Source organism: Plectropomus leopardus, chromosome 18 (assembly GCF_008729295.1).
Source record: "Plectropomus leopardus isolate mb chromosome 18, YSFRI_Pleo_2.0, whole genome shotgun sequence".
NCBI lineage: Eukaryota > Metazoa > Chordata > Actinopteri > Perciformes > Serranidae > Plectropomus > Plectropomus leopardus.
In genome coordinates this window covers 2,819,769-2,840,513 of record NC_056480.1, presented here as the reverse complement: position 1 = coordinate 2,840,513, position 20,745 = coordinate 2,819,769, and the positions used below count along the sequence as shown (strand labels likewise).

Genomic DNA, 20,745 nt, shown 5'->3' with positions numbered 1-20,745 from the left:
ACTGACTCGTTTTAAAGCTGCGCTGTGTTCCGCCTCTCACCTGAACCTGTCCAGGAGGAGGAGACTGCTGACATCAGTCCTGCTGTCCATGCAATCAAATCACAGTCTGATGCTGAAAACCAAACTGTTTTTTTCCATTTCCTGTCAGAGAGTAAAGCTAGTCAGAGAGGACGATGAGTAACCGCTTCAGGGGAGGAAATCTAAATCAGACTTAGATGGAAGTGAAGAGGAAGTTGACATGTGGTCAGGGTCTGTCAGACTGAGATAGACGTTTTGCACGTCAAAGTAATTGGAAAGCATATATGTGACAGCAGGGGTGTAGCAGCAAATTCTGGGGCCTTATGCATTAACAGCCTCTGTGGGCCCCCCCGGCCTCCCTCTCTTGACCCCTGTTTCTTCAGCACACATTTTGATTTTTTTCTTTTAAGTGCATTTGCTTTCAGTTTAATTTCTTTGTTATTTTCTCTTTTTTGGAGCCCAAATTTTCTTTTTTTTTTTTTGGTGTACAATGATGCTCCATGAGCAGTCACTCACTCAGCTCCAGCTTTTTATATAAAAACAAGTACTTCTGCAGGGGTGGACTAAACCATTTGGCATCTTTACAGCACATCCACATTTTTTTCATTCAATGTTCAGTCCTTTAGACAAATGTATCCCCCAGTTTTAATTTAATTATGGTACTAATTACCTAGAAATAAAAATAAAATTTAAACAACTGGAAAAAAGGCTAGACAGAAGTTAAGGTAGAATTATACAAGAGATTACATACATGAACATACTGTAAGAAGCAAAGTAAGTAAGTAAATGAGAGAAATGAGAGAATGAGATTGAGAAACAAAAAAACAAACAAAAAAACATACCACAAAAGTTAATACAAAAAATGGATTAAAAAAATCAAATAAATAAAACAACAGACACAAATGAATCATCAAAATGATATTTCTTCAGTGTTATCAGAGTATTAAACTGATATAACATCAGAAAAAAACATATGATAAAGGGTTGAAACAAACAAATATAAAGTGAAAAGAAAATCTGTGTGCATGTCTTTTTGTATTAGGTTCGACATTATGAGCAATAATACATAGAGATGCATTTGTTGCAAAGGCCCATTGAGGCAATCCACCCAAAAAATCCCCAAACAAAATTAGCAAAAACAGGCCCAATAATAAGGTCGTTCCTAAGAATAGAGAATGAATAATGATTCTATGAAGTAAAGAGCAGTACCAGAGAGGTCATGACACCCTTTTTTGGCCTACATCATTAAAAACTCAAATCATTAGAGAGACAAGATCAAAAGAAATATATACATAAAATTCAAGAATGCTGTGATTTGTTTTTTACATTTATTGAACACCTGTTGCATTGCATAATATTAGTCAGGTGTTCTTGTTATTTTGTCCACGCCTGTTCTGTACACAGACAAGGTTTACGAGTTGTGCGTTTACAATTCTTACAGATGTTTTTCTTACAGTGAACCACATTATGTCTGCATAAAAACAATAAAAACTCAATAATCACAATCACCAGCAATACTCTGACACATAACTCTCGGCTTTTAGGTGCTTAGAGACAAGTGGATACTTGTATCAATAAACTGAGTTTCGACACTCTGCAGCTCAGGAATTTTTACAGGCATGTAATTTCAACACAAACTTTTGCAACAGCCTCCAAACACACCAAACCCAAGACAGGAAATGTTTCATACAAGGTATCAGTGTATTTTTAGTTTAATATGTCAAATCATCAAAATGATCAAATCAGAGTTTTACACTAACCTCCCTGTTAATCATCACAGCCATCACACTCATGTACTTCTTTCACTTATATCCAAACTTCCATCAACACTTTTTAAAAGAACTGTCAACTTAAACAAATACAAAACATCAGATAAAAGGTACAGCGTGGGTTAAAAACAACAACAATAAATCTGAAAGATTCAAGTAAAAACACAGTATACAAATGATGAAAAAATGACACAGAACAGATGAGAAAATAATTAAATAAATATAAAGCAAGAAACCAAACAAAATATGTAACAAGAAAATAAACAGATGTATAAACAAACAAATTCTCAGTTGCAGGAGGAAAGATACAAACGTGGAGAGACAGAATCAGACAGGAATCTGATCAGCTGACAGCTGAGATAAATATGGTGGGAGGACAACTTCACAACTTTAGCAGCCTCAAGTGGTGGTGAGAGAGATTACTATTAAGGATTTTGAAAAGTAAATTAATAAAAAAAAGTACAGTCTTAACTTACTTTGCATTTCACTACACATATTGTTTTTACATGTGACAAACAAAAACTCTGAATTCTTGAACCCTTGAATCTAAATAAAGTTTTTTTATTTTTTTTATTTTTCAAATCTGTGAAATCTGTTATGACAGAAAATTTGGGCTGACTGAGTGAATATTTCTGAATATGTCACTTGTTTTCATCATTTTTTCAATTTGTCAAAATAAAAATGTATTTAAGTGAGAAGACAGAGACAAATGAGTGTAGCCACACAGGAGACACCAAATTATTAAAAAAAAAAACCCCCAAAAAACAGAGACAAAAATATCTTCATATTTCTTAATTGTCTTTTTCCTGAAAAACAACAACAGCAACACTATTACGGGCAAAGCTGCCAATATACAATATAAAATAGGTTGTTTTCACAGTAGACAAATATATTGTCATGGTTTGAAAAACAGTTTTTTAAAGAATTCAGCCATTATTATTTTTTCTGCCTGTGCTTTTCCTACTGTAACATGACAAAATGTCTTTGGTTTAAAAAATGCCTGTCAGTTTGTAGGCCTGCAGCTTTGTGGCAGCGATAAGTCAAAGTCAAAAGTCAAAAGAACTTTATTCATGTGTGATTAAAAGCATCAGTAAGCATACAAACATGATGTAAACATGACAATACCAACACAGAGGACAGTATACAGGAGTGCATTAAATATGCAGCATGCAGATGTAGTTAAAAAAGACTTTAAAATACTGTTTACTGTCTGTTGGAGTCCATCAGATATATTAAATAAGGGTTGACGAGGCGTTTTTTGTATTTATTTACAAAGTATTACAGAGGATATTGGCTCGTTTATTTGATGAGTGAGTCCAGCGTGAGTAAGAGTCACAAGGGCGACTCTTCTGATCGTATGTTTCACTTCCTCAACAATCCTCTTCTCTCGTCGACAGCTTAAGAGTTCAGGTCTGAAAGTCCATGACTTAATTGGATGATGAATTTGTGAGTCTTTGACGTGAAAAAGATTGAGACTCCCTGACGTGGAGGAAAGTGTTGTGTGGTAGATGTTTACAGTCACGGTTGCTCACAGATGCCTCTTGGATGGAAAAACTGATTGCCCAAAAAAATGTTGTGCATTCTTACATAGATGACATTCAAGAGTAAAAACAACAGCAGCCCGTAACCCCTGTGAGTTAAGAAGATAACAGCAGTTACGTCACTCTGTTCTGCTGTTAATTTTAGCTCATACATCAGTCATGCTGTTTTACAAGAAAAGAGGACGGAGATGATGAGAGAAAAAATGATCTTTTGGAAGTGAACTTTTGTTTTGAAAGTTATTCAGCCACGTGTTTTTTGATGGCATCATTAAGAAGAAATTGATAACACAAACAATGGATTCTTCTAAAAGAAAGCATTTTCTTAAAAAAAGAAGTAATTTTTAGTCAAAAAATGTTGGTAAAATGTAAAAATAAAATACAAACACACATTGCCGTAGAGTTGGTTTATTTATTAGCAAGAAAGAAGATTAAAGAAATATCTGTCAAAATCATAGTAAGAGACAGAAAGTAAAATGAAATATTGAGCAATAAAAATTCTAATAATTATTGCAGATTTGCACAACATTTTGGGTTTTGGATTAAATAAAAAATATAATGTGTTTAATTGTAAGATTAACAGGTGCATCTCATCTGTCTGGAACACTGAATAATTGTAAAAAAAAATGTCTAAAATAAAATAAAAAATCTTTAACCTTAAATTGTTAGTTTTAAAAAAAGTAAGCAAATATTGTGGAAATTTGTGTTTTCGAAATACTTCCAGTAATAGCTGCAAATAGTGAAGATGAGTGTGATTGGTGACGAGAGCCGTGTGTGTGTGAGTCATAAAACACTTGGGACATCAGAGCTTGCTGTTAAAACTTCTGTGTTTTGGGTCAAAATCTTTTTTTTTTTTTCCATTGGTATCCAGACCACAAATCTGCACGAGCAACCTCCCAATTAATGTTTTGTGCAGCACCGACGGCTATCATACATGACAACAACCACACACAGGCATCTACTGTATGCACACACTCAAACACAAGCTCTCACACTGCCCATGCAGCAAGCCAAAAACAGCCTAAAAATATCTGTCACTGTCAGCTTCATCTTCTTTCCACGAAGTGTGAAAACAGGAGAAAAGGTCACATGAGCAGGCATGCTGTCCAGCAGGTTCAGACAGTGACGTAAGGTGTGTGTGAGCATCAGTGTGTGTAACTTCCTCTGATCGATACAAAAGAAGAAACTATTTCTGAAACGATAAAATTACGTAACTTTGGCAGCATGAGCTCACGTCTGTGTTTGACCACAAGACTGTATTTTCTGAAGGAAATGACGAGAAAATAAAAGTATGCACAGAATGGGAACTTTTAAACAAGAGCAAGAGCTGATGAGAATCTACAGGCATTTTTATTGACTTAATCCCCCCCTTTTCTTCTCCCCCCATTTATTTATTTGTTCATTTTATTATATTTATTTATATTTATATATATATAAATATATTTATATTTTTTATTCCGTTTCTTTATTATTCATTTTATTTTTCATTTTTACATAATTGAAAGTCATCGTTCATGTGGTTGTGTATTTTTTGTACATTCACATAAACAAATAAAGAGAGAATTACAAAAAAGAAATCAACACAAAGAAAACAACTAAGCTAACAAACAACAATACTAAAAAAACAGAGAATAAAGGAATCAAAGATAAAGTAATTTTTTAAGCTCTTTTTAAGATTATTATTATATTATTGTTTTTTACTTTCTTTTGTCACTTATTATCAGGTCATTTTCTTGTAACTTTCTACTAGATTTTTGCAGATGTTTGGGCCTTTTATTTTAAAGTTGTTCTTTGCTTTCTTCTCATGTTTTTGAGAGAAATAAAGCCGATTTACTCTGATTTTAAAGGACTAACATCATAATTCAGGAAAGAAGCAGACACATTTGGTCAGATTCTGGTGTCCACCTTCAACTTTCTTATCGTTCGGTCTTTTTTGCACCACAGAAGAGGAAGATGTGTGTGAAGAATCCGTGTTTTCACAGATGTGAGTGTAAACTGTGACTGGTGTGTGAAACCATACAACTGCAATCTGGTAATTCTAGTTTTTTTCTTTTTTGTATTCACCACAGGAGTGTTTTGCTTCTTCATTTTCTCTTACTCTAATGATCTCTTGCTTTATGTTTTGGGCGGGGGTGGGCGGATGGGGGGTAATTTTGTCACACTGCTCTAAGGGTTGCCCCAGGCAACCGCCTGCGTCTTCTGAGGGAAGATCAGCCACTGAATGTGCACTGGATGATTTTTTTAAAGGTGAAAACCAGAAAAAATATATATATTATACTTAATATAAAACAAATGCACAACTTAGTTGACAGATAACTAAATAATTCAATAATTTAGCACTCTGTTATAACATTGAAAGTATTTATGCAGACAAATGTGTTTTTACATAACCTCCTACAGAGACAGTCCTTTTTACTGTCTACAACACGGTCACTCATCACGCTGTCAAGAAAAAAACGACGGCAACAAAAAAAGTCTGCAATTTTTGGTGTGAAAAAGAGTTGAATGACATGTCAAACAGGTCTTCAGCTGTATTAAAGGGAAAAAAAAAGTCAGGACGACCCCGTGACCAAAATAGGCATGACTTTATTATTATTTTTTCTTCCAAAACTGCTGCATAACAAACTAAAATCAATATGAAAACACACAATAAAAAATAAAAATAACACTTCAGCATCGCTCACAATGACAACAAACATCAGTTTGGATTTGAATTGTGGATCTACAGCGAGTAAAAAAATGCCTAAGACGGGAAACGTCTCATTCACAAGGTGGCGTGTTGAGCTAGAAAAGCTCTGATTCTCTGCAGGAGCTCTTTCTTCACGCTGTCGGGTACGAGTGCTGCACAGGAGAGAGACGGGAGAACACACGTCAGGGTTCAGGTACACAGATTATTGTCATGTTGTGTGCTGGACTGAATAATGTTGAAAGGTATTTTTCTTCATCAATATGTGTAAAACCAGGTAGACATATTTCTGTATAATGCAGTAAAAAAACACAAATTACAGCCTCTAAATTTACCATAAAAACACATTGATCTGAGCAAGAACTGAACATTTTACAACTCTTTTGTAAAAATTTAGATCTTGTAAGCAACTGGAACATTTTCAAGATGTCTTGAGCATTATTTCACCCACATTTCCTCATATTAGTATGTATCTCTTCTCCAATTTAAAAGTCCAGTGTGTACATTTTGGGGGGATTTTAGTGGTATTAAACTGTGAAGATTGCAGATTGCAACTTGCTGAAACTTCTCCCACTCAGAATTGTTCATTGTTGCAGAGATTATTTATTTATTTTTTTACAAAGTAGCTGCAGGTCGCTTCCTCTCCAAAAAAATGGACCAGGTGATTAACACCTGTAAAAAATACCAAATATAGAAGTTTAACATCATAAAATTAGTGTTTGGTTTGTCTGTTCTGGGCTACTGTAGAAACATAGTGGTTCCTTCATAGAGGAGGACAAGCTCCCTGTGTATTGATAGCAATTACTCTTATTTTTAAGTAATTATATGCTAAAAAAACAACCAAATGTATAGTATTCTGTTCAATTTCTGCCAATTTATTCCTCTAAATCCTACAGACTGACACTTAAAAATAAAATTCTGTATGTTTAATTAAAATCTGACTACAGATTTTGTTTTGAGCAGATGTTATACACAAAACTTGATAAAGATTAATATTATTTCTGTACTTCTTCCTCCCCTGCTCTTGTGTTTGCATACTCAGCTCAGTACCTCTGCCTTTTGGTGTGACTTCTGTGACCAAATCCTCCACTGTGACATGCTCCAGACCCTTTTCTTTGATCACATCTGCACACAAAAAATAAAATTAATAAACAAATCAATTAAAAAAGTGAGCAATGCACAGATTTACACAAATGAAATACCTTTGCAGTGCGCTTTCAGCTGATCTTTCCATCCACACTCCACCAGCTTCGCCCTGAGCAACTCTTTCAACCTGCGGACACACATTTAATACATTTAATCGACATTATAAATGTTCAAATATCAAAATCGATGAAGGAGAAAGCTGGACTCACCGCTCCCGTTCCCCCATTTCTATCAGCTTCTGGTTTATTGCAGCCCTCATCTGGTCTTTGCTCATGATCTGCCAAAAACACACACAAACAAAACCCGTTTCCGGTTTGGATTCAACGATCGCAATTAAATGTTGCAAGAAAAAACGATTTATTTTGATAGCTGTCGGGTGGATGTTACCTTTTGTCGAAATGGATCAGCTGGGGAACGCACAGTCCCTTCACAAAACCGAGCCGTCTGAAACGCTCAAAACATATAGGTTCCGCTTTGGAGGCAGTTAACCCTTTAACGTCTGAACCGTCGCCAGTTTTCTTGTGCTGCGTTCAAACGCTTTTTATAAGCATTAAAACCCCTGAAACCTGGAAAAATTACTGGTTTCTTTAAAAAAAAAACTGGGAATAAGGCATAAGGTGCCCTGCAAACTGCAAGAAATAAGGAAAAGATGGCAAGAAAATGACCTGAAAATCTGTTTTGTTGTTGTTTTTTTTAAAGAAGGGATGAAATTATCAGAAGAATGTTTTAAAATTTTTTTATATGCTTAAGATAATGTTACGGAACTATATAGCCTACACGTTTGTAAAATAGCACCTTTTTCAAGTAATCTCTTTTTTATTTTATTTTACTTTATTTATTTATTTTTTTAACTTGTGCTCATTTTCAGCTCATTTTCCTTTTATTAATTTCATACTAATTTTGAGGAATTTCTTGTCAAGTTGATGCCTTCTCTCAATGTTCTTTCAACAAACAAAACACACATTTTCTCAGGTTTTAAGACTTTACAGGGTTTCACAAGTCATTTCTTTTTATTTGATTTCATTTAATTTTTACGTTTTTTTTTTATTTCTTTCTTTATTTTTAACTTTTTGTGCTCATTTTCAGGTCATTTTCCTTTTATTAATTTCATGCTAATTTTGAGTATTTTCTTCTCAAGATGCTCCTTGCCTTCTCCTATTAAAAAAAACCCACATTTGTTCAGGTTTTAAAATGTTAATTCGCACAAACTGACTGCGTAATCGCTAAAACCTGGTCAAAAAGCGTATTTTATCATCACATGGATGTGTTTTTAGGTTAAACGACAGAATATCAACACTCATTTAAGCGCTGTAAGAGAAAAAAAGAAAGAACTCAAACTCCCATGAGCGCCCGGGAAGCTCGTGTCCGTTGTGAAAATGGGTCCGTGCGCGCCAAAACAGGAAGCGCGTGCCCTGCTGTCTTCCTCCACATCACTTTCTTGCTCCACATCAACTTGTACTCGAGCCTGTCTCATTTTAAAGACATGGCTGCGTCTAATTATTCCCTGAAGGTCAACAGAGAGCTGCTGGACCCAAACTTTGAAAGCTACAGGTTATCTTTGGACGCCATACCGACGTACAACGTGGAGCTGGACGCAGGTGAGAGAAACTAACTTATTAACAGCACAGTTAGCGTGTGTGCTAGCCTAGCATTGACACTCACTGATTCATCAGCTGATTAAATAATGAGCTGGGTTTTTTTTTTTTTATCACTTACAGGTTGTTAATTACTGGAATTGTCATTTAAATAATTCAATAATTCTTTGTAACGCTGTCTTAAATGCGCAATAATTGGAGCAATAAATAAAGCAACACTCTTTGCCATTACTTTATACTGAAATCTGGATTGACATCAGTTTTTCTTGCGTTGGTTTGATTTATTTCGAAAATATGAAGGAAAGGCAGAGCCCAGCAAAGCAAGACATGTCCCACAAATTGCAAGAAATTAGTAAAATGTGACAAAGAATAAGATATGAAAAAGAGGGTTATTAGAAAATTGTCCAAAAAAATAGGTGAATATGTCCAGAAAACTCAATTTTTAATTGTAATATTTTTATATTTAAAATTTTGTTAGAAAAGTAAAGTATAAAATAGACAAAATAAATACATACATTTTCCTAATTTTTCTGAACATTTTAAAGGTTATTTTCTTATCTATTTATTTACTCTTGTCGTGCATTTTCATGAAATACTTTTATACTTTTTTTTTTTTTTTTTGCAATTTTTTAGCAATTTTTTTGGGTCATGTCCCATTAAGTTTCTTGCTGCCTTTTCCCTGTGTTTTTGAAAAAAATAAAATAAAAATAAAAAATAAATAAATCAAACCAATTTATTTGTAGTATAATGTACATATTTATTTCAAACATTTCTAAACCTTCACATACTAGTTTTGGTAATTTGTTTCGGCCTTGTAAACAATTTTCGAAGTTGAATGTACATAATAGCATCAATGCATTAAGTCAAAATGAATAACAAATGAAAAACAAAAAAAAAAAACACTATATATATATATATATATATATATATATATATATATTGCTTTATATAAATAAATATACATATATAGATGGATAGATAGATAGATAGATAAATGTGTGTGTGTGTGTGTGTGTGTGTGTGTGTCTGTGTACATGCCACACCTACAGAGATGCAGTGTTGTAAGAATCCATATATAATGTCGGTGAAAACAAGTTGGGCTTTGGCTAGTACCTTTCCTGTCTTGCTAATATGACCTAGTAAGTAACCTACAATAATGATCAAAAATAGCAATCTCACAATTTGCTGCCTATTAGCCATAACAAACCTGCTGAACTGACATCAAGATCAAACTAGATGGAGGCAGATACCAATGAAATTACGTCTCTTTAATGTGTAACAGTAATAATCTCATTCTTACAGTTCTTTATAAAAGCTGATTGAAAACAAAAATGTAAGTATGATCATGTTGTTGTCTCATGTTTGGCTTCAGTCTAACAGTTTGCTTTTCTTTCTCTCCTGCAGCTGTGGAGGAGGTGAAGTTGAAGGACACTCAGTACACCCTCGAACACATGCGCGCTTTTGGCATGTACAACTATCTCCACTTAGACCCGTGGTATGAAGACAGCGTTCTGTTTGTGGACTGCAAAGGACGTGTTCTCAGTCTCACCGTCACCCTGGTAAGCTGTTAAATCCTCCTGTTTTTTATTGGGGGATCCTTGTTCCTTGTGATAATTTACAATAAACAAATGATTTTAAAAAAATTATTGTCATGCAAACACTTATGCCCAGCATAATCAAATCATCATCGATAGGATGAAGTTCATGGATAATTCTCACTTACTGTGTAGCACTAAAAGATGGAATAAGTACTAATTAAACACACTTTCTGGCCTTCTCTTCCAGACTTTTACAAAATTTTACAAAAATAAAACAAATTTAAACACATCAGAATCAAACTAGCTTTTGGTACAAAAAATAACAACAGAGAATATCAGGGTTTAATCGAGTCGTTTAAGGAATATAATTCTCTTAAGTCACTGTAGTTTGTGCAGTATATGAATGTTTCTCATTATAATTCCACTTTTTACGTTTTTAATCATTACCTAGTTGCTTATATATCCCTTCACCAGTGTGTATCAGGTAAATACCTGTATATTGTTTTTAATGTCAAATAATAAGTGTGATTCTGATGCTGTTGGTGGACTTTAATGCATGTGACACACCAGTAGGTGGTGATCAAATCCTTGTGAAACAGCGGCATCACCCACGATGCATTTCTTGCAGGTGAAGAGAAAATCATCTTTACAAAAAATTCCACAATATCAACATTTTTACAATAATGTGGCTCATTATAATTGATTTTACTTGCTGAAGATGCTCAATTAGAGACAATTAAAGAGGGAGTTTGAGTCTCAGTATTCATGGAAAACACAAGTTTTTATTCCGTCTTTTGTCCATCCTGTTAATTAACATGGAAGATAAAGTTTTTGATGAGTTTGTCTGTGGTTAATCACAGGAGTGATTACATAATTAACTCAAGCTACGGATCTGGGTTTAATAATAATAAGCTGAGACGCGGAGCGAAATCAGCCCAGTGACCTTTTCAGCAGAGACGTCTTTTATGTCGAAGACGTCATTGACCATGATGAGAGATAATCGGTGCCACATCAGTGTTTTTTAGACCAGAAGTGGCCTGAATGATGATTATCAGGCTATAATCCTGCAAGACAGTATTTATGGCTTTCAGTGGCATCATAAAATTACAGAATCTAATTACAATCATCACATGATAATTATCGTCCCTGACAAGCCTTTTTTGCGTACATTTGCAGGGGACGTGTTGCCCGGCACATTGTGCAGAGGCGGTTTACACTCTGTTAGGGGGCATTAACATCACAGATGCTGGAAAAAAATGATCTCAAAGGTGCATCATACATTAGGTAGTGATATAATACGCAGTGTCACGCTCCATGGCAACAACAGGGCAGCTGCTGCAGAGTCCTTTTGAGACACTGTTAGTTCACGCGATGAGTAATTGAGGCTCATGTGGTGGCATATCTGTCTGTTACTAATAAAGCTCAGACAGTCCTGCATCGCATGTGAAGCCAAGTCATATGGCCGCATGACAGCCGGTAACTTAGTCTCTCCTTGGTGATTCATGTTATTTAGCTTTCATGTTTAAAGTATCTGCTTGGGGCCTTTTAACAAGATGAACATTATGGAAATAATGTTTTTCTGTGTGTTTTCATATCAGATGTTAATTGTTGAGTTTTCTTATGGGATGAGAGTGCCCTTTATGAAAGCAGGGACCTTTCTGCTCTTCGGTGGTTCAAAGCCTTCTCTTGTTAAGTACATGTCTGAGTATTTATGAGTCATGACTGGACTGCCAAGCACATCACCCATTTTACATATTCAGCTACCTTTTCCTCAGTTTGAGTGTGACGTGCAAATAAAGTAGAATAATTAAAAAATATTTTGTACCATTAGAAAGCTCTTTAGTGCTGAAACAAATGGTCAATTAGTCTGTTAATTTGATGATGCAAAATTAAATGGCAACTTACTACTTTTATAAGTGATTCATATGTTAAATCACTTTTCAAGCTTGAAAAATCCAATGTTTTATCTTGATTTCAGCTTCTCAAATGTCAGTCAGTCAGTCATTTTCTGTAACCGCTTGTCCTCGTAAGGGTCGCGGGGGGGCTGGAGCCAATTCCAGCTGTCATCGGTGGGAAGGCGGGGTGCTTCTCAAATGTAAAAATGTGATTTTCTTTGTCATGTATGAAGAAAGTGCCAACAGAGAGAACATATGTATCATCAATTTTACATTATTCAGCAATTGTTTCCTCAGTTTTAGTGTAACCTGCAAATGAAGTAGAATAATTATAAATATTTTGTACCATTCCAAAGCTTTAGTGCTGAAACAAATGGTCAATTAGTCTATTGATGCAAAATTAAATAGTAACTAACTACTTTTATATCTGAGTCATATTTTAAACCAGTTTTCAAGCATGAAAAAATAATGTTTTATCCTGATTCCAGCTTCTTAAATGTAAAAATGTGGTGCTTTTGTTTGCCATGTATAAAAAAAGTAAACTGATGCCTTTGGATTTTATCTTTTCAATCAGAAATAAAAGTGCTAACTAGAACGATGTAGACTTCTTTGGCTTGTCGTTGGAATAATAATAATTATGTGATATTGTGATACTGCAATAATTTCTGAGATGGTTATTGGGAAACTCTTACACTGTTGCAACCCTAGATGTCACCTTAGGCTTTGAGAAATTCCTATTTGAATGTTTCTCATTATTTCTTTTCATACATCGAAGGAATAATCTTATTTGATTATTCAAGGAACTAATTGTTAGTTTACTCTAATATACGCTCTGCAGATACAGATAGTCCCTCAGACTGAAGGGACAATTAAATCTGTTTTTTGGTCGCAGCACTGACTGGTGGGTCTGTTGTGTTGTGAATCCAGGACACGGCCCTGGGGAAGCCGAGAGAGGTTTTCAGACTGGCCGCTGACTCCAGCCAGTGTGAGGATCGTCTCTGTGCGTCCCTCAGCCTCACCTCGGCGACCTGGGCGGCTCTCTCCGACGGCACCGGCCGACTGTACCTTCTCCGCACTGGCAAGAGAGGAGACAGCACTCATATGAAGTGGGAAGTAAGTATGCCTTTACTGCTTTAACTAACACACAAATATACAATGTTTTCCATAATTTAGACATCTACAGTAGAATGTGAAGTATATCAGTTACGATGAAATGTAGTCATGTCATGTCAACTAGTCCATGACCTTTTATGAACCTCCATTGATGACTAACTGTGACGACAAACATTGAACACGCTGCCTTGTATAAAAGCCCCTCTTTCACTGCGCACTACTGTTATAACAATGCTTTTATGTCATTGGCTTTTTTGGCTCATCACCGCCATTTATTTGAATTTCTTACTTTAAAAATTAAGCCAAGATTGAGGGAGAGGAGTGATGTTTTTAATGTCAGGAAAGTGAGTGTTCAGAGCCAAATATCCCAGAAACTGGTGATATAATGTTTGAGTCACGAAGTAACACCATCAAGGTCCCATGGGAGCTGCATTATTACCACTAAAAAGGTGATTAATATTGACTGTGACAAATATGTTTTTCTTTGCCAAAAGACAATTTTGCAGGTGAAAAGGCAACGTTTGACATTTGTCTCATCCCCAAAGGTCTTATGTTGCTCCTTGGTAAAACAGGTCTAAATGTCAACAAACCATTCATGAAATAATTCTATTAACAAGTCTTTTCTGTGCATCCAAAGCTGAGGCACCTAATTTGTCTGTGCCGTAAAGCTCTATTGTTGTCCAAAAACTATATAAAAAACCCCATCAATGAGCCACGCTGTTGCACTGGATGCGACACGCTCCGCTCCGCTGTTGTCCGCTCCGCTGTTGTCCGCTCCGCTGTTGTCCGCTCCGCTCTCATTCTCTGGGTGTCTCCGCCGATGTCTCTGCCGATGTCTTCGAATGTCCGCTTGCTGTAATTTTTTTTGGGAAATTACTGCGTCTACTGGGAGATATAATATTTCCTTTGCGTTGAGACACCTTTCACAAGTATTGAAACCTTTGAACCTAAGGCATGTCGGTTTGCTTTCTTCTTTGGCAACATAAGAAAAAAGGCAAAAAGCAACTTGGCCAAAAATGTATATACAGTATATATATATATTTTAAAGGGAAACAAGGACCAAGAACTAAGAGAGTGTATAGGCTTCAAATGTGCCCTTGCATTATTAAATGTCCTGTTATTCATCATATAATCTTGTCCAAAGAAGCATTTTTTCCAACTGTTATGTAAATTAAAGCTTTATTTTTTGTGTATAGAAAGCTCATCTGACATTTTGAAATTGTCTTGTAGCAGTGAGGGATGAAGTCTTTGATAAGATGAGTCTTTGTGCACTTTATCCTGTTAACAGGCTGCATTTGGGATCAGCTACAAATGAGAGCTCGCTCTCTGAACAAGCACACTTTGCAATTCGTAAAGCAAAGTTCAAGAGTGGAATTTGTAATGAAGATTCAAGCCCTCGAGTCAGTAACTTCCAATGTTCTAATTTTAAGTTTCAGCACTCAGGGATCGCTGCCGCGCCGTATTCAATCTGTCACTTCGGTTTGTGTGTGTGTCGTGAAGAAACCGGAAATAAACAGACTCATAAACCAGATATTTTTATGCAGTCACACGGCAATCAGGCTTCTTGGCATCACATCCCCCTCTTCCACCAGACACTGATTAAGAAATACTAGTTTGGATTAGCATTTTATTGATAAAATAAAGACAAATATCCAGGGTAAAGTGCAGTATAGACCATTTAAAGCCCTTTGATGCTAACAGTTAATGCTGTGGACTCCATTTAAGCATCCTTTACAGCGTAAAAAGATGAAGCAGGGACAAATCCTTATTTTTTATTTTTGAACTGAAGGCTATTCTAAATCCTCAGATGCATATTCAGATGCACTAACACCTCCTCTAAACTCCTCACAAGCTTAACATTTTATATGTGGGCAGGGGTTAGTAACAAGGGGGTTATAAGGAGCACTCTTTAGTACAAATTAAGTACTATAGCCTTCTGTCAGTGGATAATATAAAACAGAAGTGCCCTTCAGTGTGTGGATATTAGTACTGAATAGTTTTCTTTTGATTTCAGATTGTTTAGAGAATATATATATGTGTGTGTGTGTGTGTGTGTGTGTGTGTTTGTGTGTGTTTAGCTGGCTGATTCATTTAGTTTATTAAGAGACTAACCCCAGGACAAATTGTAGGGATGCGTGATATGGATTTTTTTTTTTAACTGATTCGATAACTGGTAATTACCTTCTTCTCATTTAATTTCACATTTTTTGTTTAAAAAAAAAAAAAAACAACGTTAATAATCTGTTGTTTGTGCACACTCAAAGGCTAAGATATAGTGAGAATATATGTATGATTTAATATTTCATAGCCCTGACCTGACTAAATCTAAATGACGTCATCATTAACATAAAGAACAGTTCTGACTGAATGTTTCGTCCCTGCCGACATTGTTAATATTTTATTTTAAAGGCGTTATCTGCCGATACCGATGACTTGCCGACGTCACATCTGGCATTTACTTGTAGGTTACAACGCTTACTCTCTTGTTCCTTACTTGCCTTCACGAACACTGCGATCATCTGCAGCTTTTTTATTGGAGGTTTCAAAAAACAGCCAAAAGAAAATTGGGATGCAGCGTTTCTCAGTTACGCCTCAAAACTCTGAAACAAACTGCCTATAGAAATCAGAGAAGCCGCCTCGCTGAATATTTCAAAAAGAAAACTAAAAATCTCTTCACTTTAGCCTTTAGTGAGCTCTGACTTAGCAGCCTTTGCATTCTGCTTCGCACTTGCGCATTGATGCACATCTTTAAGTTGTTGTATTTTCCATAATTTTATGTTTTCTTTACACTCTATTTTTAGCCTTATTTTTATTAATAATGTCATTGGGTTTCATTTCATTATTTTTGTCTATGTGTCTATGTTTCTTGTTAAGCACATTGGGCTGCATTTCTCGTATGAAAGGTGCTATACAAATAAAGTTAATTATTATTACATTAACTTAACTTTTTTTAGAAAAAGCTTTAGCCCTCAGTCAGCTATATCCTGTTAAAATGGTTGTATTTTTGATTTTGTTCTGTAGCCACTGTTCAGTGAAGACATGGGGGAGCCATTCACCATCCTCCACAGCATCTCACACGTCCAGGATGGAGTCCACACCATGGACCTCCTGCTGCTCCGCATCCAGAAAGACCCGCAGGAAACCAAAGGAAGTGGTTACTCAGTGTCTCTTGAGTGGATCACAGTCGCCAACACAGCAGGACATGGTGGGTGGTACTCTGTCCTATCGTATTTTCAGTAATTGAGCATGAAGCAAAATGAGACGAGACAAGCGTGCCATCCATAATTAGGTCTGAATTAGGATTTGAATTTCAAGCCTGTTATTGTTCATTTTTACAGTATTCAAACCGAGCAGACGACAGAAATCCTTGTTAATTAAACCATAGAAGGAAGTTAGTCACGGTCCTTCATTACGGCAGCACAGTTATTATGTCCCAGATGAGATTAGTGTACTCTAAAGCAAACATTGGCAAGAGGAATTTTCATTAAAGTTCTTGGCGCTCACTGAGAAAGAAAAAGCACTCTGGCTAATGATTCAAAGCCACAAAAAACCAGAGGCAGCCGTTGGAGATGGCCTTCCTCATTAAGTTGGATTTAAAGATGCAGCTCTCTGATGTCTGCGAGCTGTAGAATAATCTTTTGTTGGTTGTTTAACGTCTCAGTGTTTGACTAAATCTACATTTTGTTAACAATAATCAGCTCTGCCTGGTCTTCACTTTTAGTACAGTTTTCTGATTTTATCAGTCAGCATAAAGTTTGTTATTACTGTAGACAGTAATTGCCAAAATGAATGTATCATCAGTATTACCAGTATCAACGTTCTCATTATGCCAATGTTGAATATTATCAAGAGTCATAATGACCTAATTTATATAGCACCTTTAAAAACAGAGTTTACAAAGTGATTTGACAAACAAAGCAAAGCAGAAATCGAATTCGTAGAATTTGATACAACAGCGGAAAGCCAAACAACCCTATTAAACACAAGATAGAGTTTGTATGAAAAGTTTCCCCCTCAGTGTATATATATATATTTTTTTTTGGTCTTCATCTGGTGAGAAGAAAAAAGAGTAAGACAAAGTCATTTAAAGCTGATTAACTAAAAAGTGATGGTGTGATAAACAAATTATGCTATTTTTAAGAGACATTATAACATCTGTCCATGGTAAAACAAAGTTTACTGTGTTTCTGGTTTAGATTGTTTGTTTTAGAAAATTTACATAAGACTGCAAATGTTCAGAACTTCTCAAGTAATACTATAATGAATGGCTGATTAAGTGATTAGTTAATGATGGTCAAATAATTAATTGGCTGCAATTTTGATAATTAATTATTTACATAATTGGACAAGTAAATCAGACAAAACAGAGAGAGAAGGGATTGTAGTGGGTGGTTTCAGCTTCTGACTTCTGAGACATATTTAGAGTAAAAAATGAATTAGAAAGAGTTATTAGTTGCAGACTAAATCTTTTAGTTTTACTATGCTGGAGAGCATTGAGATTTCCTCATGCATTTATCTTGAAGCTTTGCTGTAATTAGATACTTATAGATTTGACTTCAGTCAGAGATGTTTTAATAACAAGAGGACGGGATGGTGGTTAGAGAATAGGATCTTAAATGCACAGAGCTTTAAAGGACAGTCTGGTTTCAATTCAAATAACCAAAAATACGAAAATACAGAAATAAATAAAACTGTAGTAATAATTGGAAGAAATAAATTCACACACACATTATACACAAGTTAATTGTATCACTTATAACCAAACCCATGGATTGAATGAAAAATCTGCTGATAATGTGGTAAACAACATTAATCGAAGATGACTTTTTATTTTTATATAATCTTAAGAGATGCAGATTCTTTGTCGGCCGGCCTATTAGCAAAAAAATCTAAACAAAGCAATAACAACAGAAAAGAAATCAGGAGACGGCACTGTCACACGAGGTTTCAGAGCAGTTACAGTGTTTCAAAGCTGATGGAGTAAAAGATTGAGTATTTCTCTTGGGAGGTAAAATCTCTGCAGTGATGGAAGTGACTTGAACTCTTGGGAGTCCAGTAAAACAATGTGAGCTTTCTACACTGATGTAACTCCTCTTTGTGTCTGTCAGAGTTTAATTGAAGATGAGATTACTTCACACCTTTGTCACCGTATCCTTCGGTTTCCACATGCAGGTCAGGAGAAGAAATACGAGGTGAAGAAGAGGAGGGTCCTCAGAGGGAAGTCGGTGCCTCACTACGCAGCCGTGGAACCGAAGGGGAAGGGCCTGATGGTGGCCTCGGAGAAACCGTTTGCCTTCACACACGTGGACGGCCGTCCTGTGGAGCTGCCTGACCCAGAGCCCATGGAGGTGGAGAAGACAGGTGGGTCAAAGGTGCTGCTCAGAAAACTACCAGTACACTGCTACCTTATTGCTGTGGTTAGGGATTTCTTCTTTTTACATCACATCTCTACCACGTATTTTAAACACTTAAAAACATTATTTAGCCACTACCTGTCATTTGCTATGTTAAACCAAAGTTTTCCCAAAACACTAATTAAGTCTTTTTAAACCTACAATAATTTTTGTTTGAAATATGGGTTGAGAGGATCTCCGTTATCGGTTGAAAACACTCGCTCTGACATTTTCTCGCTTCATAAAGTTGTTATGGGTACTGTGTTTACTATTTATACATTTAGCAGACTCTGAACAACACTTTCAATTGTTTCTTGTCCTCTTGCCGAAGTCTGTTATTCACTCTTCATTATCTCTATTTTTCTGCGCCAACTCCACCATAGATAAATATATGAGTCCTTTGCAGCTAAATGCTTCACTTCCCTCCCGCCTGTCTTGGATTTGGCACTGAGTAGGTAGTTACGTTAGATTTATCAGAGGTTTCCGAAAAAACAGCTGTCTGCTGCAGCTGTAACCACAGTTAATGAAAGCAGAATTTAGTGGCAATAAAACTACAATAATGAGTTAAAAGAGGCCAGACTTTTTTTGTAGAGCTGCAGGGTTTGGTGATAATTGCTTGTGGTTGTCAGTAGAAACAGCGTATTTTTTAAAATATTTTTTCACATTTTTTCACATTATATTCAATATGAAAACTAATACCTACTAAAAAAAATTTGGTGTTTTTAAGTTATTAAATTATAATGTTAGAAACCCAAACTATAAAAGTAGCCCAGTTTTACACACCTGTGTTTAGGTAAACTCTTGTACATGCGTGTGCGTATAATTGTAAAGCAGAGATTTCTAATATTTTGCTGAGAGCACAAGTTCAGTTGCAGCTCTTTGGTCTTTATCTCACTGCCACAATTAAATCCAGAGCCTGTCTCGTCGTGTCCAAAGATTTTGGTGCAGAACTAATTTGGAAAAAGTTGTGATGTCACATCAGAGGATTCGACACAGTCTGACTCATGTTTCAGACTTCGAGGAAACACTAAAAGAGGTTTTGACATTTTTACAGAGAAAGTGACATCTTTCTTTTTCCCTTGTTAAGATCACAGTGTGGAAGTAGCCAAAGAGCGAACCAGCCTGTCTGTAAAACCGCTGAAACAAAGTGAAACACAAACATCGTCTGGCTTCCTTCCATGACAGATATGATATCACCTCACCACTCATTCCTTGGCATTTCTGTGATGAGGCCGTTTCCGGTTGAGATTTGTCACACAGTTGCATCTGGTTGTTTTCAGTTGAGCAACGTTCGCTTCTTCTGCTCATTACCTTTTAAGAGGCACATACTGAATAGTTGGGTTGTAGCCATAGAAACGCCTGAGCAGGCGGCAGAATATCCCAATCAGACAGGGGTCTCTGTCAGATCTGGTAATCGTGTCTGCGTACATGGATACGTTTGCAGGCCATTTATTTCTGCTCGTAATGACGTGTCTGTCTGTGACACAACTGCAGCACGATCTTCCTTCCCTGCAGCCTGCATTCAGTTCAGTTCAGTCAGTGAAAAAGTGAGAATTGGGGTTTTGTTTAGGCCTATCAATTAAAAATGTTATTCATTAATGTGTTTTTAAGTGATGAACTCTTTCTAAATATGTCAAAAAATAACGATAATTACCTTTTACTTGAGCTCAAAGTGATGTCTTCAAATCGCTCATCGACCGAAATGAGTCAGAAATCCAAATGTGTGAAAAGTAGCACACTATCAAATTTTAGAGTCTGGAACAAAACAATATTTGGTTTGAAAACTTGTTAAATGACTGTTAAGCAATTATCATATTGGCAAAAGTGTAATTCTAATCAATTACAGGAAAAGATTGATGTTTTTGTAAATGTGCTTATTTGCTTGCTTACAGAGGCTTAGACAATACATCATCATCTCTGAACAATCAACATTAAAGGGAAACTTCTATATTTTTCAACCTGGACCCTATTGTCCCATATTTTTGTGTCTTGATGACTAATGGGAGTAACGGTTTGTAATATGGATCCAGTACTGAGAGAGATCGCTGCAGCCT

The 20,745-nt window shown here is 35.9% G+C and overlaps 2 protein-coding genes across 2 annotated transcripts in view; one reads left to right on the top strand and one right to left on the bottom strand.

Annotated features, from left to right (window-relative positions):
- Positions 1 to 5,891: 5,891 nt before the first annotated feature.
- LOC121958062 (transcription and mRNA export factor ENY2) lies at positions 5,892 to 7,593 on the bottom strand. Its single transcript, XM_042506918.1, has 5 exons — positions 7,545 to 7,593; positions 7,367 to 7,434; positions 7,214 to 7,284; positions 7,062 to 7,136; positions 5,892 to 6,166 (listed from the first exon to the last, which is right to left on the bottom strand). Exons 2-5 carry the CDS (start codon positions 7,429 to 7,431, stop codon positions 6,090 to 6,092), a joined length of 288 nt encoding a protein of 95 aa, XP_042362852.1. The 5' UTR covers positions 7,432 to 7,434; positions 7,545 to 7,593; the 3' UTR covers positions 5,892 to 6,089.
- A 992-nt stretch (positions 7,594 to 8,585) lies between these two features.
- The window catches only part of nudcd1 (NudC domain containing 1), a 46,127-nt gene continuing 33,967 nt past the window's right edge, over positions 8,586 to 20,745 (top strand). The window contains exons 1-5 of the mRNA XM_042506864.1: positions 8,586 to 8,755; positions 10,157 to 10,311; positions 13,113 to 13,298; positions 16,320 to 16,503; positions 18,471 to 18,659. Of these exons, the coding sequence (XP_042362798.1) occupies positions 8,641 to 8,755; positions 10,157 to 10,311; positions 13,113 to 13,298; positions 16,320 to 16,503; positions 18,471 to 18,659 (829 nt within the window). The 5' untranslated portion in view covers positions 8,586 to 8,640. The remainder of the gene's footprint in view (positions 8,756 to 10,156; positions 10,312 to 13,112; positions 13,299 to 16,319; positions 16,504 to 18,470; positions 18,660 to 20,745) is intronic.